At 40.4% G+C, this 27,810-nt stretch overlaps 1 protein-coding gene across 2 annotated transcripts in view; it reads right to left on the bottom strand.

Annotated features, from left to right (window-relative positions):
• The window catches only part of MYH15 (myosin heavy chain 15), a 173,673-nt gene that overhangs the window by 105,945 nt on the left and 39,918 nt on the right, over nt 1–27,810 (bottom strand). For both annotated transcript variants that reach the window (XM_060770659.2, XM_067466643.1), the window contains 7 exons: nt 25,893–25,956; nt 25,701–25,799; nt 18,046–18,149; nt 14,840–14,978; nt 7,724–7,842; nt 2,940–3,089; nt 156–326 (listed from right to left, as the gene is read on the bottom strand). In XM_060770659.2, coding sequence (XP_060626642.2) covers nt 156–326; nt 2,940–3,089; nt 7,724–7,842; nt 14,840–14,978; nt 18,046–18,149; nt 25,701–25,799; nt 25,893–25,956 — 846 coding nt within the window. The remainder of the gene's footprint in view (nt 1–155; nt 327–2,939; nt 3,090–7,723; nt 7,843–14,839; nt 14,979–18,045; nt 18,150–25,700; nt 25,800–25,892; nt 25,957–27,810) is intronic.

Consider the following 27,810-nt stretch of genomic DNA (forward strand, 5'->3'; position numbering starts at 1 on the left):
GGTCTTGCATCAAGCAAGAAGCTTCACAATTTGGCAGATATTTTATTTGGATCCTTTTCAAACTAGTTTGACACTATAAGTACTATGCAACATTATCCTCTGAGTTGAGAGGTTTTGTTATCAGAGAGTAGTGATTTTGATGAGACTATCTATACCTTTTCTATTAAATCAATGCAGGCCTGCAAATCCAGTCCAAAGTCAATGAACACCCAATCAATGCCTTCTTTTTTGTACTCTTCTTGCTCCAAGACAAACATGTGATGATTGAAAAACTGTTGCAGTTTTTCATTTGTGAAATTGATGCAAAGTTGCTCGAAGCTATTATACTATAAGGGGAAGAAATAATAAAAATCAATTTGCATAGGATCAAACAGAGGAACTGAGCCTTATATACATATACACAACTACACATATACAAAATCTGGTAACAGTTTGAAATCCTATAAGAAGAGCTTCAATTTTAATGCATTGTATATGAGTACATAATTTTCAGGCTAGAGGATCACTGGTTTAATTACAAGTAATGCAGGATAGTTTTTTGAGACTATTTCCCACAATCCCAATCAAAAGAGAAAGAAAGGTCGTGTTTACTTTCCACTGAAATTGATGTCAAGTACAACTTTCAATAGGAACTGAGCCCAATTAATTTTTTAGGGTTAAATTATGTTTGTTATGAAAGAAGGGCATTCTGTAGCTGAGGCGCCACCATTGAAATCAACCTTTTAAAATGCCTCCTTTGTGCTATATCTTTTTAAAATACATTTGTATTTTATTTAATATCTTTCCCACTTCCCTCCCCTCAATATGGGGCTAAAAGTAGGAGATAGCAATAACAAAAATGTTAACATAAAAATGTGTACAGTTAAAAATATTAAAATACAGGTTGAAGCAGGCATGGGCAAACCTTTTTGCCTGTGGGCCGCATTGTGAGCCTGGCTGGGAGAGCCAGGCCAAGAGGAAGGGGGCCCGGGCATACGCTGGGTGGGGAGGGCCCAGGAAAGGACAGGGCCATGAGGGGCAGGACAGAGTTGAGGTCATCCTCAAGTTGTTCTCCCAGCATAAGAACGGGGCTGCTCATCGCATCCTTATGCTGGGAGGAAGGAAAGACATGTGGCAATTGCCCCGATCTCCTTCTCATCCTTCTCCCCCGATCCTTGGGCTGTCCTCTTGGCATTATGCTGGGAGGAGGCTGAAATAGGTGATGTCTGAGTGTTCCCTGGAGGGCTCTCAACTGCCGCATGCCTTCCTTGAGCTGTCCTCCCGGCATAAGGATGGGGTCACTCACATCGTACTTATGCCAGGAGGAGGGTGAGGCACACGGTGGCTGAGGGCTCTCCGTTTCTATGTGCCTTCCTTCCTCATCTTTTTGGCATTGGGGCGGGGGGCTCTACTTTACCAAAAAATCTTACAATTTAGCAGCCCCTTAATTACTTATGCCAAGAGGAGAGGGAAAATGAGGAGGGCCTGAAGTAAGCACCTACGGGGCCACATCCAGCCGCCGGATCTTAGTTTGCCCATGCCTGGGCTAAAGTTTAAAAAGTAATTAGTAAAAAGAAACAACACCTGCTTCAGTTAAAACTAGAGTAGATCTCAAAAGCCAAGGCCTGCTTGAATAGAAAGGCATTTCTCTACCATAAAGTGGGAGGAGAGGAAGAACAAAACGAATGGCTCTATCACACTACACTGTTATAGCACTATTATTTCACAAAATTATGAGGTCTGTAGTTTACTGAGGCCTAAAAGCTTTCTGGCTAAGAATTCAAAATGCCCCTTCCGAAACTGCATATTCCAACATTACAGACAATATTGCCATGGCAATTAAAGTTGAATCATATCAATACAACAGTGTAGTTTGATGGAGCAATAAAAAGGAAGCTCTGACAGGATGTAGTGGGGATTGGCCTTGAGAACATGTTTTCTTGTATGACCACCAAATGTGCTCTGAAATGGGACAGAACCAAGAGAAGAATTTCACTCTGTGAACTTGGACAGGGTTGGAAGACTCTGGCACAAGCCAGTAAAGATGGTCCCAGTGGTGATCGGCACACTGGGTGCAGTGCCTAAAGACATTGGCCTGCACTTAAACACAATCGGCACTGACAAAATTACCATCTGCCAGCTGCAAAAGGCCACCTTACTGGGATCTGCACACATTATTTGCCAATATATCACACAGTCCTAGTCACTTAGGAAGCGCCTGATGTGTGATCCAATACAACAGCCAACAGAGTGATCTTGTTTGCTGTGGACTTATCTTGTTGTGTCTCAAATAATAATAAAAACTTTATTTATATTCTGCCCTATCTCCCCAAGGGGACTCAGGGTGGATTCCAAACATTAAAAGGCAAATATTCAATACCTGAACATAATAACAATACACCAATAATAACAAAAATTGACAACCCAGCAAATTTTAACTTAAAATTAAATGAAAAATGCAACCTATTATATCAGACATGAAACAAAACATCAAACAGAAGTGTCAATTTCCCAGTTCCTCAGGGACAAATCAAATTGATCATTGCTCAAGATGTTTACTGAGCTGGCGAACAGAGCATGGATACGAATGATAGCTATTAATCAGAGGTAAAATGGTAGTATTACCATCTATTCTTCCTCCTCCTCATAAGCAAGATCAGAACCTTGGGTGTTTTCTTTAAAGATTATACTATAACTCATAGCTTAGTTAGCGTCCCACTATCATGGAAGCCATCATCCACCACTAGTTACAGAGGATTCCCCCTGCAAACATATTTCCAATGTTCTTAACAATGCTGCATACTAACCACTTAAATATCTGCCTGATAAATAAGCTATAGACCCCTGATACATTGAATCTTTCAGCAAATTTGATCTCCTAAACAAAACCAAAGGAATACAACCCAAGACATGAACCCATGCTGTTACTGTTACGGCTAGACTTGGTATTTTTTACTCACATCGAAGATCTCAAAGCCAGCAATGTCCAATACACCAATGAAGAACTGCCTTGGCAATTTAGTATCCAAGGTTTTGTTGATGCGGGTAACCAGCCATTTGAACATTCTATCATATATTGCCTTGGATAAGGCACCAACAGAGTAAGTAACCTGTATCAGAAATGTGAAACAGTGAAAGAATAAATTAACGAACATGTAACAGCCCTTTTCAGCCCAAGGAATGTTTCTGCATGGCAGGGGGTTGGAATAGTTTGCCCTTTTGAGCTCTTCTAACTCTATAATTCGAGGTAGGTGGCTGAAATACTGCAGTTGAGCTCCTCACTTGATTCTTTACAGTTTACTGATCATTGGGGCTTAGATCTACGGTGTAATTATTTATATAAAGCTGAGACTTAGACTAGTCCAGTATAGAGTTGCCAGGTCAGCACCATTCCTTTCAGGCTGGCCACATTACTTGGGGCCTAATCACACTAGAGAATGAATCCAATTGTTGCCTCCTGCAGAATTCTTGGGTTTGTAGTTTAGGGAGGAGCCTTTAACAGCTTCACTAAACTACAAACCCCAGAATTCTGTAGGAGGCATAAATCAGATTTAAAGTGGATTCATTCTCTAGTGTAATGAAGTAGTCCATCAGCCACATTTTGCTCAAAGTATCCTCATGCAGCCAAGCAAATCAGTGTATTGTCAGGTCAAGATGGCAAAGGTATTAATGAGGAAAGATATACAACTCATAGCAGTTTGTTTTTGCCTACATTTCAGGGGAGGGAAATATTTCAACCACACCTCCCCATGCTGAGGTTTTACACCTTGAATTTAGTTTGATGCAACTGAAGTGAACTGAGGGCAAAGGGGGAAAGTGAGGGGACGAAAAAGAAACTTGGTTCATTTTAAAAGCAGCTGAAAATGTGGGGTGACAAAGGACTAATCAAGATTGTCCCTACCAAATCATGAGAGTAGGAAGGTGTGCCATGGCAAATTCCACTCTGTTAATTCATTTATTCCCAGTCCCTTCTGCATAGATGGAACTGAAAACAGCTTACAAAATAGAGCAAATGTCACTAAAAACACAAGTGGCTAAAACATGCAAAAATTATGATTGAAATAGTATTAAACTGCCCTTAAAATTAAAACAAATCCCCCTTGGCCTTTTGGATAAGCTTGGAAGGGCGAGATCTATCACACATGTGACAGCTCTCACCTCTGCCAAGGATCCTGTCCAAGTCCTTGGCTTGCACCAATTGAAAAGTATCTGACAACATTGCACAAGCAGGAGCCAATGTTATATCCACTGGACCTGTATTTACTATAGCATCCAAGTTAGAGTGAATCCGAGCAATTTTATCTGCCAAATGTTTAACAAATTGTTCACTGCAGGCTGTCGAGAAGTCCATTTTCATCTCATATGGCCAAGATGTAAGAGATCTCTAACTACTAGGAACAACAACTAGTGGCTCTTTACAAATATGATGGTATCACAAAAAAATTCATCTACTGCCAAAAAGTAGGCTTTGAAATATGCTGTGGTCTGTGTTCAATCAGAGTTTTCTACCATCATAACTCTAGTTCTTGTCTCACTCGTTTTATTGCTGTCAGCCCCACAGAGAACCAGGAAGCTTCTCCATGAGTTACTATGACCAGTGACTACTCTGACCATTTCTCCATTCTAGACTAGAGTTTTGACACAATCACTTCTCAAGGAAATAGGAAAGTCCCCAAGAGCCACCAGGAAGTCTTCTGCCAGGATTGTGTGGCAGACCATCTTCATCAGCTCTCCATTCCTGTAGAGACATGGGATCCCAGTGCATTTAAACTAAGCCCTGGCAAAGGAGCTATGGAAAGGTTTTCCACACTAACATTGCCATCATGCCGTACAGCAAGCAGATAAAGCAAGAGGCAGAGTGTAGCCATAAACCACTTTACATCTCCTTGTGGAGAAAAAAGATGGAGTATAAATAATAATAATAATAATAATAATAATAATAATAATAATAATTTGTCAGTAAAATAATAATAATAATAATAATACCAGTCATGGCAGTCATATATTCCTAAGGCATTCATGACAGAACACTCTTAGCAGGGAGCAAGCTTGTTTTCTGCTGCCCTGGAGACTAGAACATGGAGCAATGGCTCCACCTGAACATTAGGAAGAACTTCTTAACTGTGAGAGCTGTTCAGTAGTGGAACTCGCTGTTCCAGAGTGTGGTGGAGGTTCCTTCTTTGGAGGCTTTTAAGTAGAGACTGGATGACCATCTGTCAAGGGTGCTTTGCATGCGATTTTCCTGCTTCTTGGCAGGGGGTTGGACTGGATGGCCCATGAGATCTCTTCCAACTCTATGATTCTATGATATTGAAGTCTCCCAGCAACACAAGCTCAGACAATACTAATCCCAAACCACCTTAAATAGCTAGGGAAGGGAGAACGTGAAGCAGTAGAGTAGGCTGACACACCAGCCACCCAACTTCAGATGTGTACATTCAAACTCAGCAAGCAACAGCATGCTTGATGAAGTAGATGGAATCATGACAAACATCACAACTTCACGGAGTATCCTTGTAGGCAAAGTTGAGAGAGGTTACTGCCCAACACACATGCTCACCAGCCTCATCCAACCCAGTTTCCTGTCCAACAAGCCAAGTTGGCACACACATCTGGATCAAATTTTGGAGAGCAGTTATTTTATCATTCCATGACCTGGCACTCACCAGCAATGTATTTAGCCCAAGGGACTGTCACTACAGCTATCCAGACTATCTGAATCTCCCTTCTACTATACCACTGGAGTAGCTGTTCCGTAAATGTTTATTCCCAAGATTCCAGCCAGCACACACAGACCTAGCAATCCTAGCTAATACAAAATGCATTGGGCTGGGACATTTAGTACTAATCTTCAGTTAACACCAAAAACAAATGAAAAAATCCTTTTACTTTACTAATCTATAAAATAGGAATGAACATAATGCAAAAGGCAATTCAGAATGGGAGGTGTTCAGAGCCAGGCAACACATTTCTTGGTTGAATAGAAATTATCACAGTTCCTTATATATTCCCATAGTTTACTGCTTTTTTAATTGTCCAGGGTATACAAGGATTTGGCTGTCGTAACGTAAACATTAATAACTGTACAAAGCCATGGGTCTCACAGTCTCAACCATGCATAAACCTTGCAGAGTTATATGCAGCAGAGTCTGGCAGGACATCAGACAATTTTCTAAATAGAATTCATTTATCAGGGCCATAATTTTCAAGGGCTAGACTAACATTGTTACTTATATTGTACATATATGACCTACTTCACAATGTTATAGCAATAAGCAAATTAACAACTGAGAGCAAATTTGTACATGTAAGATAAACTAAGTCTAATTGGAAACATGTCCTGATTGAATTCATTTGGAATTATTATTAGAAACTCTTAAGATTGCATTTTTAAAAAACAATATAAATAACTGACATTAATAAATAATCAATGAGAGGGGCATTGCTAGGTTTTGGGCAGAAACCCATGGGACCCATATCTATTTCCCAGTGCCTGAGCATCAATCAACCAGCACAGTTCAACACCAGAAAGGCAGAGCTTGGAGAAGTTATTTTTTGGATTACAACTCCGAAAATCCCCCTTTTCTGAGTTTGGCCTATATGGAATATGGAATAAATACTCCCTATAACACTGAATCACCATAAGTTACCTAGATGTTCATTCACAATTCAACAAGTGATTCAATGGCTGCGATCCTGTGACTTGGAGATACATCTTCAGTACATATAAGATACATCTCCCAGACACAGCTTCCCCACTCATCTGATCAAGATGTTAGTGGAGAACAGGGAAGGAACAGCGGTGCACTGGACTTTTTTCCTTTGGCTGGACACATTTTACAGGATTCTTAAGGGTTTCCTAAAGGATACACAGTTAACCCCCTCCCTGCTTTTCAGTGACATGGAAATGACCATCTTGAAGGGTGAGGAGCTGCTACACTGAAAAGGTAGATTTGGAGAGATTGTGACTACTGTGCATTTGGATCAGAATTCCAACCACTGCAGTAACCCTGTAACTGGATTATGTTGGAATAAGGTTGACTTGAATTCTTGTAATTCACTAACAGGATGCCTTTTTTCATGTCAGGAGCAACTTGAGAAACTGCAAGTCGCTTTTGGTGTGAAAGAATTAGCCGTCTGAAAGGACGTTGCCCAGGGAATGCCTGCATGTTTAACCATCTAGTGGGAGGCTTCTCTCATGTCCCTGCATGAGAAGCTGGAGCTGACAGATTGAGCTCACCCCACTCCCCAGATTCAAACTGCTGAACTTTTGGTCAGCAGTCCTGCCAACACAAGGATTTAACCAATTACGCACCCGGGAGTTCTAACAAGATGCCTGTCATAAGGTATACTTCCAGAAAAATACTTATAGCATTTAGGCCATTGTCTTGAGAATCCAAGAGTCTGGCTGGATCACACCAAAGGATTTTGGATAGCCCCAAAAGAAAGATTCCCAGTAAACTTGCTCCATTTGAGTTTTTGGCCATTTTATATAAGCAAATGGAATTTGAGCATTCATGGATTTTGGTATCAAAGCCTCTATGTGAGCATACATGTGTGTTGTACTGGAACCAAACTCCAATGAATACAAGGCACCATTATATTGGTTAGTTTTTGGGGGCAAATATTCATGGAATACATTTAAATGACTGGGTTCAGAAACTTTTACAGGACTGGAGAAAGCAGAAAAAAAGTCTTTTTACCCAATGCATCCACCCCAACCCAGTATAAATGGTCTTCTCACCTGTTCGACACTTTGACCCTTGGTGACGTACTCATTCCCAACTTTCACTCTAGGATGTACCAAGCCTTTTATCATGTCAGAAGAATTAATACCCATCAAGTAAGCGGCTTTGTCAGCACCTGCAAGGGAGACATAGAATTACAACAGCAGACTAGCAATGGGTCGTTTATGATTTATACATTTCTTTAATAAATCCAAAATGTACATATAAAACATTGCATATTAAAATGCAGTAGTGAAACCCTTACAGTTCCAGCTAATAAACCTTAAATCTTCACATCACAGATTCTTCCTAAAAATCACTTTACGTTTGTCTCACCTCCACTGTTTATATTTCAAAGTCTAGCTATTTCAGTGGTTTGACATTTGTTTAGCCCCAAGAGAATCATCTTGCTTTGAGAGACGCGTCAGAACCCCTGAGTAGAGAGTATATGATCCCAATCACATGGAAATGACAGGTCACATGGAAATAAATTCAAGAGGACAGAGTATTACTAGGGATGACTGAGGAACAGTGTTGGAGGAGCACATAATGCAAAATGCATGAGATTCTCATGCTCCAGATAAGAATGTGGGGAAGCTAGTAAGATCACTCCAAATACACATGATTTTAATTATAATAAAGTTGATCCACAGATTCAGTCATCCACAGCTCTCTCTCTCTCTCTCTCTCTCTCTCTCTATATATATATATATATATATATATATATATCCATTGATTTCACCATTTTACATGAAGGACACTATTTTACTACACTGTTGTATATAATGGAACTTGAGATCCATGGATTTTGATATCCACAAAGGGCCCTGAAACTAAACGCCAGCAGTTATCAAGGGCTCAGTAAATATGTGTGTACATTACTATGCAATCTTTGCAATAGCATTATGAGATTATTCAAAAACAGAGATATAACAAAAAGGGAGGGAGAAATCTGAATATTCCTCATTTTCAGAGTGCTAAAATCAATAAATTGAACAAAAACTGTATAAAGGAGTACAAGTTGATCTCCATTAGAAGAAAAAAGATTATGAGAGGAAGAGATTTTGAGCCGTATTTAAACAGTTCATTCTAAATGCCATCATAGACACTTGGAGTGGTTTTAAATTCTGGAAGGCTAGAGTAACAGGTGGTTTATGAACAGATCTGTATTAATTCTGAAATAGGTTATACTCCTTATTACTCTACCCATGAATTAAGTTCATCAGAGGAAGTCCTTCTCTGAGTACCTTGTTTATGAAAATTGTACCCATCACCTCCTAAAGAAGGAGGTCTTCTTTGTGGTAGTGCCCCGGTTTTGAATGTACTCCCACAGAAAGTTTGCCTAGTGTTTTTCCTTTTGGTTCTATGATAAAGCTTTTTTATTTACATATATTTTAAATGTGTGTGTGTGTGTGTGTGTGTGTGTGCATGATTTTTTAAACATTTCATGTAAATAAAAAAGCTTTGTCTTGGAACTGATAAATATTTGCCCTAATTATTATCAGCTCTTGCACTTTTGCTGCAGCCCCAGTCCAGAAACTATTGCACAAGCTCCCAGCCCTCCGAGCTTAGTATTTATTACTGCTCAGCCTATTGATTATTTTATGATATTTGTTATGTTTTATGATGTGTTTATTTTATTTTAAATCTTTATTTTATTGCGTCGTGTTTTTAATCTATGTTTGCCCGGGCTTGTCCCCATGTAAGCTGCCACGAGTCCTTTTAGGGAGATGGAGGTGGGGTATAAAAATAAAGTTATTATTATTAGTAGTATTTGAAACACAACAAGATGAATCCACAGCAAGCAAGATCACTCTGCTGGCTGTTGTATTGGATCACACGTCTGACACTTCCCAAGTGTCTAGAACTGTGCGATGTATCGGCGAATAATGCCGATATTATTATTATTATTATTATTATTATTATTATTTACTAACTGTCAATTTAGGAATGATCTTTCAAATTGGGGTAGACAAAATGCATCTTATGACCCACTGATGCAACTCAGCTAGAAAGAACGAACCTTAAAGAGATCTTTCAACTCCTAGAAGCCTGCAAGAGAGGTAACATTACAAACATGAAGATCACAGGGGTCTTATAGATCCCAGTCCTAACTGCCTAAGGATACACCTAAGGGTGAATATGGAATACTGCAATTGACGACTGGAATGGCTCCTGGACTATGCCTTTGGATTGTGTAGTTTTCAATTAATTGGTTTTAAAATTGAGAAGTTTTTAACTTTTTGGTTTTAATGTTTATGTTTTGTTTTTATTGTATGTATGTATACGTGGCATCAAATTGTACCTTTTTGTAAGCCACTCAGAGTCCCCTTCGGTGTGAGAATGGCGGGGTATACAGTAAATAAATAAATCTACACTGTAGAGTTAATGCAGTTTGAGGCCTTTTTAACAGCTTTTCTGCCAAATGGTGTTGTTGCCTCACCAGATTACCATAGCATTGAGCCCTGGCAGTTAAAGTTGTGTAAAACTGCATTCATTTGTACATCATATATGCACTTTAATGTTGGGCTTATTTTTAACTCCCCACTTTCCCGCCATACTCTAACTTTACCCACCACTGTTTTAAATTGCTTCAGCACATTAAATTTTTAATTCTTATCTCTGACACCCAGAAATTCTTCCCATGATGAAAACATGGTAATGTAATTAAAAGTGAAGCAAATAAATACATTTTCCATCATAAACTCCTCCAAGCAGATCTGTGCACAACTATGCAGAGAACATTTAGAGTGAACTGGCCTCCATCTTTGTGACCATGGTTGCGCTTTTTCCAAATGTTCAAATCCTAATCCATACCAGCCTTTCACTGTGCACCTGTGCACCCTTATACTTCGGTGCACATGGTGCTCTTAGATAAGGCCTTTATTGTGCTAGCACTCAGTCTCGTTTCATAGAATTTTATAAGGGATCCAGGTAACAATGTCTTCTATCCATAACCTTCTTATACTTTCCAGCTTCTTCCATATTTGTTTCGTACGACAGAAAATCCATTAAGGAAGGCAAAACAGAATCACTGCACAATATGTTTTGACTGGTAGTGCTGGCAGTTGTCTGCCTGAAAGCACTCACAGAAATATTTAGCAGTGTGAAGTAAATAAAAAGTGGCATCCTAGCTCCCTATAAAGGCATCTTTACTAATGAGTCTCATTCGCATCACTCTCATATCATTGACAGACAGGAAAACAATCAACCTCACTCTGTGATTTAGGATTACATGACAAATGATGAAAATGCCAATGTGATATCAGTGCAGAATAGAGTAATTGAATCATACAGTTGGAAGTGGCTTCATAGTCCACTCCCCCTGCTTACTGTAAGATTTCCAACTACATAATCCCTAGCAGTTAGAGGTTCTCCAGAGAAGAAGACCCACCACCTCTCTAGGCAATTGGCTCCAAGGCTAAACTGCTCTTTTCTAGCATTTGTGTAGTACCTTTTTGGTAGAGTTACAGGTTCGCAGCTTGGGAGTGATTCTGTATTCGTTGCTGAGCTTGGAACCCCAGGTCTTGGAGGTGGCCAAGGCAGCTTTTGCACAATTACATTTTTTGCACCAGCTGGGTACGTACCTTAGAAAGTCTGACTTGGCACGGTGGTCCATGTTCTTGTTACATCCCGAATATATTACAGCAATGCCCACTATGTGGGGTTGCCTTTGAAGACTATTTGGAAGCTTCAATTAGTCCATGTTGCTCACCGGAGTTGGCAGCCAGATTGCTCACCGGAGCAACATATAGAGAGCATACCACCTCCCATTACGTCAACTCCACTGGCTGCCAGTCTGCTACCGAGCACAATTCAAAGTGCTGGCTTTGGCCTATAAGCCCTATATGGTTCTGGCCCAGCTTACTTGTCCAAACGTTTCTCCCTCTATGATCCACCTCGGATTTTAAGATTGTCGGGGGAGGCCCTGCTCTCAATCCTGCCACACTCGCAAGTGCAATTGGTGGGGATGGGAGAAAGGGCCTTCTTGGTCATGGTCCCCCATCTGTAGAACACGCTCCCTAATGAAATCAGGTTGTCCCCATCTCTCCTGCCCTTTAGGAAGTCATGGTTGTGGGACCAAGCATTCGAGCAACAGACACCATGATAATAATGCAAACGATTTATATGATTGACAATGCACAGACCTCAGATTATGACTCTGGATTTGTTTAACTTTTAAATGGGTGTTTATAATTTGTTGTTTTAAACTAATGTTTTAATTGTGATTTTATTGCTACTGTTTGTTTGGCATCTAATGGTTGCCAGTTGTGAGCATCTAAATAATAGCTACTGTTGGCAGATTCTTAACTATGAGGATTGTACTTGGGGAAGATAAGTCCAAGACATTTTGCTCTCTCAAGGAAAAAAAACAAGATGGTATCCCCTCTATTCCAAATGGAATGAATCATGCTTTAACACTGGCAACAGAATAGTATCTTCCACCACTTCCAAGCACAGTAGGCTAGTTTAGGGGTCACAGAACTGGCAATGTAACAGAGCTCAAAAAGAATAGCTAGGGGGCTCTGGACAGACAGCTGCCCAGATGTCAGAAGCTGCCACCTGAGGCAGCTACCTCCCTCTGCCTTGGGTAGTGTCTGCATTTGAGTGTACTTCATTGGGCAGGCAATCCCTGAGTTACAAACAACTTATAGTTAAGAACAGGGGCGGGACAACAGGAAGTGAAGGAAATCTACCCCTAAGAAGGGAAATTCACTCCTGAAAGAGTTGTCACAAGGAGAACGTGTCTCAACTGAAGCTTTATCAACAATTCTTTTTTCCACAACAAGCAGAATTTTTCAAAATTCAATTATCACAGGGACAGAAAGTGAGGTGAAACAGGTTCATACAGCAAGACAAACTCCACAGGGGTATTAACTTCTACTATGCTATCCAAAGCATATCAAAAATTGATCTATTGAGGGACATGAGAGAAGCCTTCCCACAAGATCATAACACATCCAGGCATCCCCTGGGCAATGTCGTTGTAGATGGCTGATTCTCTTACACCAGAAGTGACTTGCAGCATGAAACCAAAAATCAAACAAACTTCGGATATCTGTCAGCATGCCAACACCTGTTGCACTCCAGAACAGGATTCCATCTGACTTTAAACACCGCACAATTGAGTTAAAATAGCAAGCAATAAAAAGTAATCCACAGTCAAAAGTATATCCAATTGATTAGGAAGTAATAAATCCAAAGAGAAAATAGTTCAAAGAAGTCCATGAAGACTTGGTTTCAAAGGCAAAATAAGAGCAAAGGCACTTAAAACAGGAATCAAACAAAGACAAAGGTCCAGGAACTTGGCATGAAGAATTTATGAATCCAATGTTGCTTTGTCTGAAGCTAGACTCAGTACTTGGCAGTTATAAGTCAACTTTGTTTCCCAAACAGCTAAGAACAAAATTTTCCTCGGTTTTGGTTTCACTTCTCGCTTCAGCTCTAATCTGATTGAGCACCTTAATTTCTGATTTGTTAGTCTTTGCTGGCTGAAAGCACTTCTTCTGTTCAAGGCTTCATTAAAATCTGCACCTGGAGATAACTGACCAGACGCAGAGTCTTTCCCAAGCTTGAGACCTTGTGAATCCCTTTTCAGCAATACAGCCTTCTCTAAACCATCAACCGAACTGCATTCAGGCCCCACATCTCAAAAACCAGGCCCAAGAAACAGACCATCATCCCCATTCCCTTCAGCATTCCCATCAGAGGACTCAACTTGAACATGAACAACATTGTCATTCCCATCATCCAAAGCAACCTGATCATTAGACACAATCAAAGGCTGAACAGGCTGACATACAACAACACCTTAAATCAAGAAACAGCTTTCTAAGATCTACAGAGATACTCGCAGAAACATCTCAGCAAGTGAGAGTTCAAAAGGGGCAGGCTAAACCCAGAATCTCAATTCATGCTTGACACCAGATGAGAAGCTCCCTCCTAGGCACACAAAAGACTGGGTAACTTGGAAGGCGCTGAACAGTCTGAGCTCTGGCACCACGAGATGCAGAGCCAACCTTAAGAAATGGGGCTACAAAGCGGAGTCCATGTCATGTGAGTGTGGAGAAGAGCAAACCACAGACCAGTTACTACAATGCAGTCTGTGCCATGCCATATGCATAATGGAGGAACTTCTCAAAGTGACACCAGAGGGATTCCAACTGGCCAGCTTCTGGTCAAAGGAAATCTAGTATAATGCCAAGTTTTAAACTTTGTGTTCTTTTAAATACATTATAATAGTATCCTCTATTTGCTTCTGACATGATAAATAAATAAATAAATAAAAATACTGATCTAACTATCTATCTGTATGTGGAATTACACTTTAAAAATATACCTATCCCTACTTACATATATATTCAATTTAAGAACAAACCTACAGAACCTATCTTATTTGTAACTTGGAGACTTTAGTATAGGCCACCAAGCCTAGCACTCCACCAGTCTCTCAATACATCTATTTTGATTTTGTTCTGTGGCTATCAAAATGGGAACATATAGCTGAATGTTGTTGGTCTTAGTATCTGCTCATAAACCTCATGGACCTCTCATAGTTTTTTGGATAATTTACTTCACAGATCATTTTCCCATGTTTTCTAAGTGTGTGAAAGGGATTGTGTAAGGCATTATATCAACAAGTCATTAGTAATTCCACTCTCCTGCTGGTCCATGCACTGAGACAACATCCAGAGAAATCTGTGGTGTATAATTGATTATGATGAAGTATGTATCAGATTCGTTTCCATCAGACTGGCCCACAACATTTTGTGTGAGGCCAAGGCTAAAATTTGTACTACCTCAGATGGATTAATTCTAAACGTGGAAGCCAAGTGAATTGACTGTTGAATACTGTTCAGTACTAATTAGGCCAGGCCACACGGCATATACAAACTTATATTTCAACAGACTACCAAGAAGAGCACTCATGCAGAACGGCTGGGGTACTATCCCTCTTCCTCTTGTATGTTGCTACCTGGAAACATTTGCCTAACAAACAGACTGGTACTGATTTCCATGTCTGAAATTCATCTTGCAGTAATGACCCCAAAATATGTCAAAATTATATACAAAAGTGGGCTTACATTTTGAATACAATATACCTAAATCTAGCTGGAGAGGGAAATACTTACTTTCAGTGCCATCAGCCTCAGCTTGCTCCTCCCTGGGTCTCTGTTTAAATTTCATGTTTCCAAAGTGCATAATGGCACCTGTGAGCTTGTAGGCACCATATTTTTCATCCGGAACAAAGCCCAAAATATCCATGGCTTGCTGGGGAAAGTATGAGGGGAAAAGAACAGGACATTTTGTACCTTCTCTCTCTCTCTCTCTCTGAAAAACACGCAGCTTTATTTTCCAGAGCTCTCTCACTGCACGGCTGGTGTTTGTACTTGTTCTGGTATTGATCTTTCAAAACAGAAACTAGTTGAACAAGAAGCCATTGTTATTTATTTTCAATCTCCCTTATTTCCCAAATGTATGGCATGGTTAACGGCACTAAAGCCTATTATTTTTTATTTCTTTTAAAAAAGAATGTTTTGCTGTGGGAAATTATGGCTACTCCCCTGAAAATTTAAAATAAGCATATCATTAAGCAAACAGCCTTACAGAAGACTATCATGTGGATTGCTAGTATACCCCAGGAGGAATGAAAGTGCCAGAGATGGAGAACAGTTGCCAAGAATATTTCCATAGATGTCGGTACCATCCACATCTGTAATATGCAGAAGCGAGCAGGAGATTGTTTCAGGCCAACCAGAGCATTTTCAACAAGCAAGATTATGATGATCATATAGAGTTTATGTAAAAACAAGCAATGTATTCCCCCGTGTGTGTTTCCATAGTTTTTCTCTTCACTCAATTTTAAAACTGGAATGGGGAACATGTTGCTTTTCGGATGTTGTTGGAGGCACTTCCCTTTGTCCCTCGCCACTTCCAATCTTGCCTAGGCTGATGGACCTGCCTGGGGCTGATCGGACTCACTGGTTTCTTTTATATACGTATGGTGTGATCACAAACATTCCCACAGCTAGGCAAGAAACAGATTTTTAAGCATTGCTAAAGCTGATCTTTGAGGACACAAATTCAGCTTGATTTTTTTCTCACAATATCTGTATATGTGACAGAGCCAGAAGTGCTTTCCTTTAGCACTCAACGTGTAATGAAAACCTACAGTCTCCAAGGTTGTGTCTGTAAATCTTTACTATACTTTGTCTGAAATGATGTAAGAATAAAAGTTATGCTTAAGGAAGACCACGTGCTAAAGCAAGTCCGCACAGTAACACAATAGGCTCTTTACAGTGATGTTCAACAACTGCTCAATGGTATAACAAGGTTTCTCTCAATTAAGAAGGCCATGCATTCCATTACAAAACAATCACCAATCGCAGAAACATTGTGTTGTTGAAGACTTTCATGCCCCAAATCACCAGGTTGCTGTGATTTCTCCGGACTGTATGGCCATGTTCCAGAAGCATTCTCTCCTGATGTTTCACCCACATCTATGGCAGGCATCCTCATAGGTTGAGGGGTCTGTTAGAAACAAGGCAAGTGGAGTTTATATATCTGTGAAATGTTTAGGTAGGTAAAGGTAGTCCCCTGACATTAAGTCCAGTCATGTCTGACTCTGGGGTGTGGTGCTCATCTCCATTTCTAAGCCGAGGAGCCGGCATTGTCCGTAGACACCTACAAGGTCATGTGGCCAGCATGACTGCATGGAGCACCGTTACCTTCCCGCCGGAGCGGTACCTATTGAGCTACTCACATTTGCATGTTTTCGAACTGCTAGGTTGGCAGAAGCTAGGGCTGACAGCGGAAGCTCACGCCACTCCCCGGAATCGAACCTGCGACCTTTCGATCAACAAGCTCAGCAGCTCAGTGCTTTAACCCACTGCGCCACCGGGGGCAGTTTAGGGAGGGAGAAATAACTCTAGTCTGTTTGAGGCAAATGTGAATGTTGCAATTGGCCACCTTGATTAGCATTGAATACACTTGCACTGACCACATAGGGAAGCTGATGAAAAAATCACAACCTACAAATGATTTACAGACCCAAGAAAATCCAACAAATGCTATGTTCAGCAAAGGACAAGAGGGATCCTCTCACTTCTGCAGGACTCTACCATTTACCATGAAGCTGTGGACAAGACTACATAGGGACCACCAAATGCAGCATTGCCCAAACACAAATCAAGGAACATGAAAGGCACTGCAGACTAATTCAACTAGAGACATCAGCCATAGCAGAGCACTTGATGAACCAACCTGGACACAGCATATTATATGAGAACACAGAAATGTTGTACCATTCCAACAAACACCATGTCAGACTACACAGAGAAGCCATTGAAATCCACAAGCATCTGGGGAATTTCAACAGAAAGGAGGAAACCATGAAAATGAACAAATTCTGGCTACCAGTATTAAAAATAACTAAAATTAGGACAGTAAATAAAGAGCAACTCTCAAAAAGCTGGGGAATTCCAGAAACGAATCAATCAGGCCAGCTAACACCTCCCAACAAAGGATTCCCCCAGGCAGGAAGCAGCCAAGCCTTGAAGATGCAAGGCTATTAAATATGCTAATCAAGGTGATCCATTGCAACATTCACACTTGCCTCCAACAGACAAGAGTTCTTTCTCCCACCCTGGGCATTCCACAGGTATATATGTAAACCCCACTTGCCTAGTTTCCAACAAACCTCACAACCTCTGAGGATGCACACAATTGAAGGGAGATGTTAACAAGCTGGAATGTATCCAGAGGAGACTAAAATGAACAATGGTCTGGAGAACAAGCCCTATGAGGAGCGGCTTAAAGAGCTGGGCATGTTTAGCCTGAAGAAGAGAAGGCTGAGAGGAGACATGATAGCCATGTATAAATATGTGAGAGGAAGTCATAGGGAGGAGGGAGCAAGCTTGTTTTCTGCTGCCCTGGAGACTAGGACATGGAACAATGGCTTCAAATTACAAGAAAGGAGATTCCATCTGAACATTAAGAAGAACTTCCTGATTGTGAGAGCTGTTCAGCAGTGGAACTCTCTGCCCTGGAGTGTGGTGAAGGCTCCTACATTGGAGGCTTTTAAACAGAGATTGGATTGCCATCTGTCAGGGGTGCTTTGAATGTGATTTTCCTGCTTCTTGGCAGGGGGTTGGACTGGATGGGCATGAGGTCTCTTCCAACTCTATAATTCTATGATTCTATGCCTGCCAGGAGATGTCAGGTGAAAATACTTCTGGAACATGGACATGTGGCCCACAAAACTCACAGCAACCCACAGCAACATTCTTAGCATATTACATCCTTTAGTATACATCCTCAATGGAAACAAGAATCTTACATCGGTCGCCATTAGCTCTTCCCCATCGTCTAAATTGTCTACTGTAACCACACCTTGCGAGCAGAAGTGGAAGTCATATGGATTTGTTGAAACCAATAGCATATCTGTAAATGGAGAGAGAAAAAGATGTTAGAAGAGCTTACCTTCTTGAAATCTGGTCTATGGATATCTCATGATGTACATAAGTGCAACATCAGCAAGAAAGGCTGACATTGCAAACATGGCTCAAATATTGATGGAAGGAGTTGTAAACACCATTCTCGGAGTCACAATCTAGTTGCTAAACTAGGAGTGTATTGACACAATATCATTGTAGCAGTTTGATGCCACTTTAACTACCATGGCTCCATCCTTTGGAACTGAGATTTGTGGTTTGCTGAATGACTTTGTTTTGCTATAGTTCGGGAGATTTGGAGTAGAGCTCTCTGGCACACAGTTCTATAAGTTACTCATAACATCATATCCCCCAATATTACATAGGATGGAGGCGTGGCAGTTGAAGTGGTATCAAACTGGTATAATTGTGTAGTACAGATAATTAGATCATTTGCAGTATAATTCTGTATTCACAAACAAATCCTATTATGTACAGTGGAATTCATCCCCCTACTAAGTAAGTAGAGGCCTGCAGTCTTACAGTATGAATGCTGAACAAGAGTGAATTCCAGGAGGTAGAAAGCACACATTTGCACGATGAAAACATGGCTTTTTTTCCCAGTATTCGCAACTCTGAAAAGACTTTTGCTAGTACTTTTCAGCATCGCCCCTTCTTCTTACAGGAGTAATACAGCCTCCAGAGTTAATTCACTTCTGACACCATGGAGAGTTAACAGAGAGCTCGGATTCCAAGTTGAGGTGAAACTGCAAATTAACTTTATTTCTGTGCTCTGATAATCAGGTTTCTCTGCCTAGTGCCAGCTAGGGGACTCTTGAGCTTTATAGAGCTAACTCCACATGGTCATAAGCCTGATGCTCTGCATCCTGGACAATCTGTCAGGATTGCTTCCTGATCCTTCCTTGACCACAACTGATCAAGGACACTTGCACTGCCTCTACGGCCCATCTTCAGAATCCTGAATCCTCTCAAGAGCTCTCAGCTGATCCCAGTGTTTTGATGCCATGTAGAAAAGAAATGTAAAGTCAAGTGGTAAAGTCCAGGATCAGCTGAAGATATTCTTCAGTGAAATATAAATAGCACTTTCTGTCATTAATATAGGAAGCTTTTTTTATAGTGACCCAGGGTTTATCTACATTTAAAAGGTAAAGGTTGTCCCCTGACATTAAGTCCAGTCATGTCTGACTCTGGGGTGTGGTGCTCATCTCCATTTCTAAGCCGAAGAGCCGGTGTTGTCCGTAGACACCTCCAAGGTCATGTGGCCGGCATGACTGCATGGAGCGCTGTTACCTTCCCGCCGGAGGGGTAACACATTAATCTACTCACATTTCCATGTTTTCGAACTGCTAGGTTGGCAGAAGCTAGGGCTGATAGCGGAAGCCCCCTGCGCCCACATTTAGAAAGGGAAAGAAACAGATTCACCTTGATAAAAGGCTGGCTGACCCCATTATGAACACAGATGTCAGGTGAGTATCCCAAGTATTCACATTAAACTGACTGTGTCCCACCTTGGGGAAGTTGAGGATTACTTTGGGTTTAGCTGGAAACAATGAAGTATCTTGTAGCATTGAGGCAGATGGTTTGGGCCAGATTGGTCCATTCTGCTATCTACACTGATCACTGGAAACATCCCAATCACCCTCGTCAGTGCATTGGAAAAGGATGGACAATTTCCCTCTTCTTGCTGCCATGGCTTCTAGTCAGCCATGTTGCTCCATCCCAGCTCCTGGCCATCATGGCCACATCTATGGAGATAATCCAAAGGAGCAAATGAGCACAAAGCAAACTCAACAATGGCTCTAGATTTTGCATGAACATGCTGGATTAACGGTTTCTCTGGGGCACATTAGGTAAAGATAGAGGTTTTCCCCGGACATTAAGTCCAGTCGTGTCCAACTCTGGGGGCTGGTGCTCATCTCCATTTCTAAGCTGAAAAGCCAGCATTGTCTGTAGACACTTCCAAGGTCATGTGGCCAACATGACTGCATGGAGCACCTTTACCTTCCCACCAGAGTGGTACCTATTGATCTACTCACATTTACATGTTTTCAAACATGATCAGACTACTACTACTAGGTTGGCAGAAGTTGGGGCTAACAGCAGGAGCTCACGCCGCTCCATGGATTCAAACCTGCAACCTTTTGGTCAGCAAGTTCAGCAGCTCAGTGCTTTAAGCCACTGCACCACTGGGGGCTTTTCTGGGGCACATTACAGAGGGCTAAACTTCCCAGTGTTAGATAAGCCACCAGATCATTGGTTTGCATGACCCAATACATGCATTTGGATTAGCTGCAGCACTCCAGGGTTTCTGGTCAGATTTTTTCCTTGCCCTATTTGGAGATCCTTGCCATGACAAAATCCTTTACCCACAGAGGTGTATCTAATGGGATGGGAAATGAAGGCTTTGCCCACCCAATTAAATTTCCTTCAATCTCCACTTTCCTAAGACTGCAGGAACTTAAAGCTTCAGTTGAACATTTGAAGCTTTAAGTTACTTAATGGCTCAATTGGACATCTGAAGCTTAAAGTTACTTAAAGCTTTAATTGAGCATTCAAAGAAAAGAGGCAGACAAAATCCCAAGGGAATATAGGCATAGCAAACAGAAAGTTCTAGGCAAGATTGCCTTTCAACATCTCTCCACGATGCTAGAATATTGGGCACAGAGGAAAATTCTGATCAGGATGGATAATGGCTTCATTTTTGCCTTCTAGTTTTTGCCGCTCCATGGAGTCATGTCAGCCACATGACCTGGGAGGCACCTATGGACAATGCCAGCTCTTCGGCTTAGAAATGGAGATGAGCACCACCCTCCAGAATTTGACAATGTCAAGGGGAAACCTTCACCTTTACCTTTAGTTGTACCCCTGCCTCCAATTCAAAAGCTAACCAGGCCTAAAACTGATTCGATTCCAAAATCAAACAAGATAAGGTGTGTTTAAGGTGGAATGTAGACGCTAATCTGAGTGATTGCTGAATATTGGGAAAGATTGACAGTATCCTTTATCACAACTCAGGACAGCAAAAGACCTTAGAAAATACAGATCAGAGGTATAGCATCCACAATCCTATTTTTCTTCATTGCTGCCTCTCCATCTTCTAAGGGGCATTGTCTGAGGTGACGGTCTCATTTTGCCTAATGGCAGGATTGGCATTGGTACAGTCAAGACCATTTTGGTGACCTGTTTGTAGAATACCATCCCCTTAGTTGAGGCCACATTAAAATATAGTGCTTTTTTTTACTAAAGCCTTTGGACTGCGATTGACTTTTCTCAAATTGGAGCACGTTCATGTTTTTAAACTGCTTTCATTGGTTTTAAATCATCTTGTTCTTAACTTGTTTAACTTGTACCACCTTGGCATTCTTTCCCATGCTGATGGGCCTATGTGTTCCAATAAAGTAAGAGGCTGTGCTAATGGTAGCACTGCTGCTGCTGGTAGGGTCTCCAAGTCGCACAGGCTTTTGCTGAGGAGCCAGATTAAATGTGCCAGACAGCTACTGGGCAGCGTCAGTACTGAGGAGTGACATTGGGGGCAGATGTCTGCATTGGCTCTTTAGCAGACTCTGAAAGCTATGGTAAACAACTCCTAGACAATGTGTTGTCAATGGCTTTCATTACCGGAATCGCTGGGTTGCTGTGAGTTTTCCGGGTTGTATGGCCATGTTCCAGAAGCATTCTCTCCTGATGTTTCACCCACATCCTCTTAGGATGCCTGCCATAGATGTGGGCAAAACATCAGGAGAGAATGCTTCTGGAGCATGGTCATACAGCCCAGAAAATTCACAGCAACCCAACTCTAGAACACTTTTACCTTCAAAACATTATGATGAGACAATCCAAAGTGAGCTCTTGGAGGACTCTACTTTATAGGGTTGCTACAAAAACAAAAGTCAACTGGGCAGCAAATAACAACTAATGTTTAAATTATTCTTACTGTTTTGAAATGCTTTAAAGCATTCAAATTGATTTTATTGTACACCACTCTGAGATACATTTTAATAAGTAGTAACAAAATAAGAAGAAGGGCGGACAAAATGTGTAAAAACAACAGGAGATGTGTTCAAAGATGGGAACTGTCCTCTGCAAATTATTATCGCCTGCCATTCCCTTCACCTCCCAAGGCTACTTGTGAACATCACATTGTAACAGCTGAAGCGGTATTTGAATGGAGGCTTATGCATGCAACAATCTCTGCCAGCATGGGTAGCATGGGAATAAATTCACCATGGAGGGTACATTTTCACAGTACAATATTTGCGTTCAAATCCTGTTAGCACAAAATTACTTTGAAACAGTTCCTCTAATCTGCCTTAATTAGACCACAGCAAAGGCTAACTGGGTTAAGGGTTTAGCAGATGGACCACTCTGCCTGGATGACAAGAACTGAAATGAGATTATTACTGCTTTTGCCAAGCAGCAAATTAGCGCATGGATAAAGGGAAGCTTTACTCTTTTACAAGACAAAGTACTACATTGCTAGAAGCTCCGGCAATCTGGAGCAACTCACCACCTCAACATATAAGGAAAAATGTCCATAGATGAAGAATTTAGAGGTAATGTCTGAGATCTGCCGGAAGAGATAAGTTCTCTCTGTACTGCATAGCAACATAGCATAATGCATGTGCATCGGAGACCAGTGCATATGGCTCTGATCATGTAGTGAAGTGTGCATCCACAATGCGCAATGTACATTTGCACACTGCTCTCTGAACATTACCCAATGTTGGCACATGAGGAAATCCTCTTTCACCAACTCAGCTGGATACAATACTTTTAGAGCATCTAAAAGAGCTACTTTTCACTTCATGTAGGGAGGAGGGAGCAAGCTTGTTTTCTGCTGCCCTGGAGACTAGGACGTGGAACAATGGCTTCAAACTACAAGAAAGGAGATGCCACCTGAACATTAGGAAGAACTTCCTGACTGTGAGAGCTGTTCAGCAGTGGAACTCTCTACCCCGGAGTGTGGTGGGGCCTCCTTCTTTGGAGGCTTTTAAACAGAGGCTGGATAGCCATCTGTTGGGGGTGCTTTGAATGAGATTTTCCTGGTTCTTGGCAGGGGGTTGGACTGGATGGCCATGAGGTCTCTTCCAACTCTATGATTCTATGATTCTCTATTCTGTGTATCCACAGCAGAGGCTAGAAATGGAAATGGAGATAGTTTGAGCTGATACAAATCAGACATTATGTCGCTGTAAGTTTTCCGGGCTATATGGCCTTGTTCCAGAAGCATTCTCTCCTGACGTTTCGCCAGCATCTATGGCAGGCATCCTCAGAGGTTGTGTGGTCAGACATTTGTTATTGTTATCATGTCCCTGCTACTATAATTCCAAAGAGCCAGTATATGGAATAAGTTTTAATATTTATATTGGGAAGTGCTTGTTGTACTTTTAAAGGTTGTAGATTATTTGATGTCATGGCCTATGGCTGGTACAATAAACAATTCATTCAAAGTCATTCACTGTAGCTCAATTTAGGCTCATCTACACTGCTATGTCATGCAGTTTGAAACTGCATTTTAGAACAGTGTAGACTCATATAATACAGTTTAGTGTAGATAAACTGCATTATATGAGTCTACATTGACCATATAATGGAGTTTCAAACTGCATGATATGGCATTGTAGAAGGGGCCTTAGACCTAAAATCATAGAATCATAGAACTGGAAGAGACCTAGTGGGCCATCCAGTCCAACCCCCTGCCAAGAAGCAGGAAAATTGCATTCAAGCACCTGAATATGTCAGCAACTGAATTGTGTCACCTTGGTTTCAGGTAAGGGATGCTGATGGATCATAAAATTGATGGAAACCAATATCATCATCATTTAAACTGTGAAATGATGAATGAGTGTCCACTGAGAGGTGTTATCCATCCTTCACTTGGCCTTGTGAACTCCATGAAGAGGTGTTGGACACAGACTCCCAGCCAAGGTACATGAAAAGTTACTTTGTGCCATTTAAAAGGCCATCTGCTTCAGAGTTAACTACTCTGACTAGCAAGGGGGGTCTATAGAATTTATAGGTCTCCACGTCAGAGGTGATTTCATATTACTTGCTTTACTCAGCAAGTATTACTTTATTACTTGTTTGTTTTAAAAAGATGGGAATGTCACAATTCATCATTATTGCTGTTATTAATTTTTCTTAGACACCTTAAAATAAGATTCTAGTAAAGTTCCCAGGATTTAGGAAGTTGGCTGAAGTCTTAGGGAATTGCTTTAGTTTCCCACAACACCACACGGACAGACAAATGCTAGGGAATGAAACAGTGAAAAACGATATACCGTATATACTTAAGTATAAGCCTAGTTTTTCAGCCCCCTTTTTAGGCTGAAAGAGGTCCCCGCGGCTTATACTCAAGTCAAGGTTGTTTATTATTTTACCCTGTTATCATTATTATTTTATTACATTTATTATATTATTATTACAGTTATCATTTACTCTATTATTACTACTATTACATTTATTATTTTACTTGTTGTTATTCTTGCATTTATTATTTTACTCTATTTAGTATTGTTATTATTACATTTATTTTACTCTATTGTTACTGTTAATATTACATTTCCATTATTTTACTCTATTATTATTATTATTATTATTATTATTATTATTATTACATTTATTATTTTTATTCTCTTTATTATTATTGGAAGGATACGTAAGCATATTTGCATTAAGAAGGTTAGAATAATGGTTTAATCAGAGCTGGGCAGTCTTATCTTAAATTATTTTATGTAAATATTCAAAAACATTTAACCTACTTTAGCCTCAATTACTGTAATTGTATTGGTATCTATTTTTATTTTGAAATTTGCCAGTAGCTGCTGCATTTCCCACCCTACTCGAGTCAATATGTTTTCCTAATTTTTTGTGGTGAAATTAGGTGCCTTGGCTTATATTCAAGTCGGCTTATACTCGAGTGTATACAGTACTTTGACAGCTAAGATGGGTTTGTCTCGATCTATAGGTTGCAAGCAGTCTCTTGAGCCTCCCACCTGTTTTCATCTCAAAATGACAACAGGGAGTGGTATAAAAACTAAAAACACTGAATAAAACATAACCTCACTGCCAGTCAAATTATGGGGATAATCAACTGTTAATATTTAACACATTTAAATATTTAAAATATCAAAATCTTTCCAAACTCAACCTGGGGCAATCAAATATCAAAATTGAATCGAGGTCCTTCTGCATGCCCTTTGTGCAGCCTTCTGATGCATATATGAAAGGCTATCAAGCAAACAGATCCATTAGTGGAAGCGAGGTCTGCACCTGCAATTCTGAATCAACCATTCACATAAATACTAACATTGATTTGAACAGTTATCACTCATTGCAGTGAGATGTTGACTGTGCCTTTAGGTTTTTGATAAATATATTTTTGAAGGTAAAAAATGGTCCCATTAACCTCAGAAAGTTCTGCAGGTGATCACTTATGTTCTGCAGATGTGCTGCTTCATAATGAATCAGCATGACATTTCTATTCACCTACATATCCCATCTGTCAACACCCTCGTACCATGTGTTACCTTACACTTACCCTGTAATTCGGCTTTCTTTCCTGACAAGATCTGGTAGAAGATGTGGTAGTCTCTTTCACCAGGTTGCTGGAAAATAACTCGGGATTTCTCTAAGAGATCTGGTTGAGGAACAAGTTCAAATGTTTAGACAGAACATATTAAATGAGTCAGTCAAATTAATTAGTGAATTAATTAATTGGCATGTCACTTACAGATTTCAATATCGGCAGAGGATAACTTGCCCGTGGTTCCAAAATGAATTCTGATAAATTTGCCCTACAATTGGTACGAAAGATAATGGCAATCTATGAATTAATAGGCTATATTTTTAATCAACCTAATAACATCTGGATAGGTTACGAAAAAGCTACAAGGATATAATATAATTTGGTATAAATATTACAAGAAATATATTTTACAAACTGCAAAATCTATACTAAAAAAAACCACACATAAATGTGCATACAGGTAATGTATATATCACTTACTAAGTCTAACATATTACTATGCAAAGGCGTCTTTTAGTGCCTTAGAGACTGAAAGAACTAAGTAGCATATGTTTTTACAAACTACTTCCTTAGATGTATTTATAAAGTCTACTTCTTGAGATGTATCTCTCAGTTGGACTCTTAACATCCTATAAGATCCCCTTGCATAATCAAGTCTATATGTTATCAGAATTTTGCTATACTATGATAAAGGTTGTGCCTGACTATCACACTATCAGACCCTGGAAAGGTTACTTTTGGAAATTACAGCTCCCACCATCCTCCAGCCAACATGTCCACTGGTCATGCTGGCTAGGGGATGCTGGGATCTGTTATTAAAGAGAGTAACATTTCCAAACTCTGTGTTAAAATACACAGCTCCATTAACAAATTTGGCTGAATCTTGGTCTGATACAGGCAGGCTACCCCTTATCCAAAATACTTGGGACCAAAAGTGTTTTGGATTTTGGATTTTTTCCCCAGGTTTTGGAAAACCTGTATTTGCATACATGTACATGAGACAGCTTGAAGATGGAACCCAAGTCTAAACATTAAATTCATTTATGTTTCACATACACTTTATAAACATAGCCAGAAGGCGATTTTATTCAATATTTTTAATAATGATGTGCCTGAAACAAAGTTTGTGTACATTGAACCATTATTAATCTAAGGTGTCACCATCTTTGGACCATATAATAATTCATATAAAGTAGTTAAACTGCATTACTGAGTCTGCACTGACCATATAATGCAGTTCGAAACTGCATTATATAGCAGTGTAATATACACTGTATTTATATTCTGCCCTTCTTCCCTAGGGGACACAGAACAGATTACAGTGTTTATATACATAGGCAAACATTCAATGCCTTTTACAATCATATACAAATGAGACACATAAACAAAGGCATAGGCTTCTCCTTTTCATTTCTGGCTTTTGGAGGTGGTGCTTCACCTCTGGCTCTGGGGAGATGCTCTCCTCCATTTTTCAAGCCAAGGAGTCTGCATTGTCATCTCCTGATTATGTGGCCAGCAAAACTGCTTGGAGCATTTCTTTTCCTTTGCCTACCAAAGTGGTATCTATTTATCTATTCACATTACATGTTTTCAAACATCAGGTTGGCAAGAACTGGAGATGAGAAATGGGAGTTCATCCCATCTCATGGACTGAACTGCTAACCTTCAGGTCAGCAGTTCAACAGCACAAGGGTTTAACCAACCGTGCCACCATGGCTCCTTCAAGTCAGCAGTGTAGATAGGGCCACAGCTACCCATGTGGTCAAATTTGGATTTCAGAACTCCTGGATAAGGGATGCTCAACCTACACAACTTTTCATCTGCTCTTCACCTCCCACAAAGGAGGAATTTGAAAACTTTCCCTTCTTCTTTCACTTAGCCTCAATTTGTAATTTCAACAGTTATGAGTGGGAATTATGGTTTCTCTCAAAGGCCAATTGAATACCAAAAATGTGTCAAATATAAAACTACCATGATTGCCGTGCCTTTATGAACATGACCTGTTCAACAATGGAGCTCACTGCCTTGGAGTGTGGTGGAAGCTCCTTCTTTGGAGATTTTTAGATAGTGGCTTTATCCTTTTCTTGCATGGCAGGGGGTTGGACTAGATGGGGGTTGGACT

Source organism: Anolis sagrei, chromosome 3 (genome assembly GCF_037176765.1).
Source record: "Anolis sagrei isolate rAnoSag1 chromosome 3, rAnoSag1.mat, whole genome shotgun sequence".
In the NCBI taxonomy this organism is placed as follows: domain Eukaryota; kingdom Metazoa; phylum Chordata; class Lepidosauria; order Squamata; family Dactyloidae; genus Anolis; species Anolis sagrei.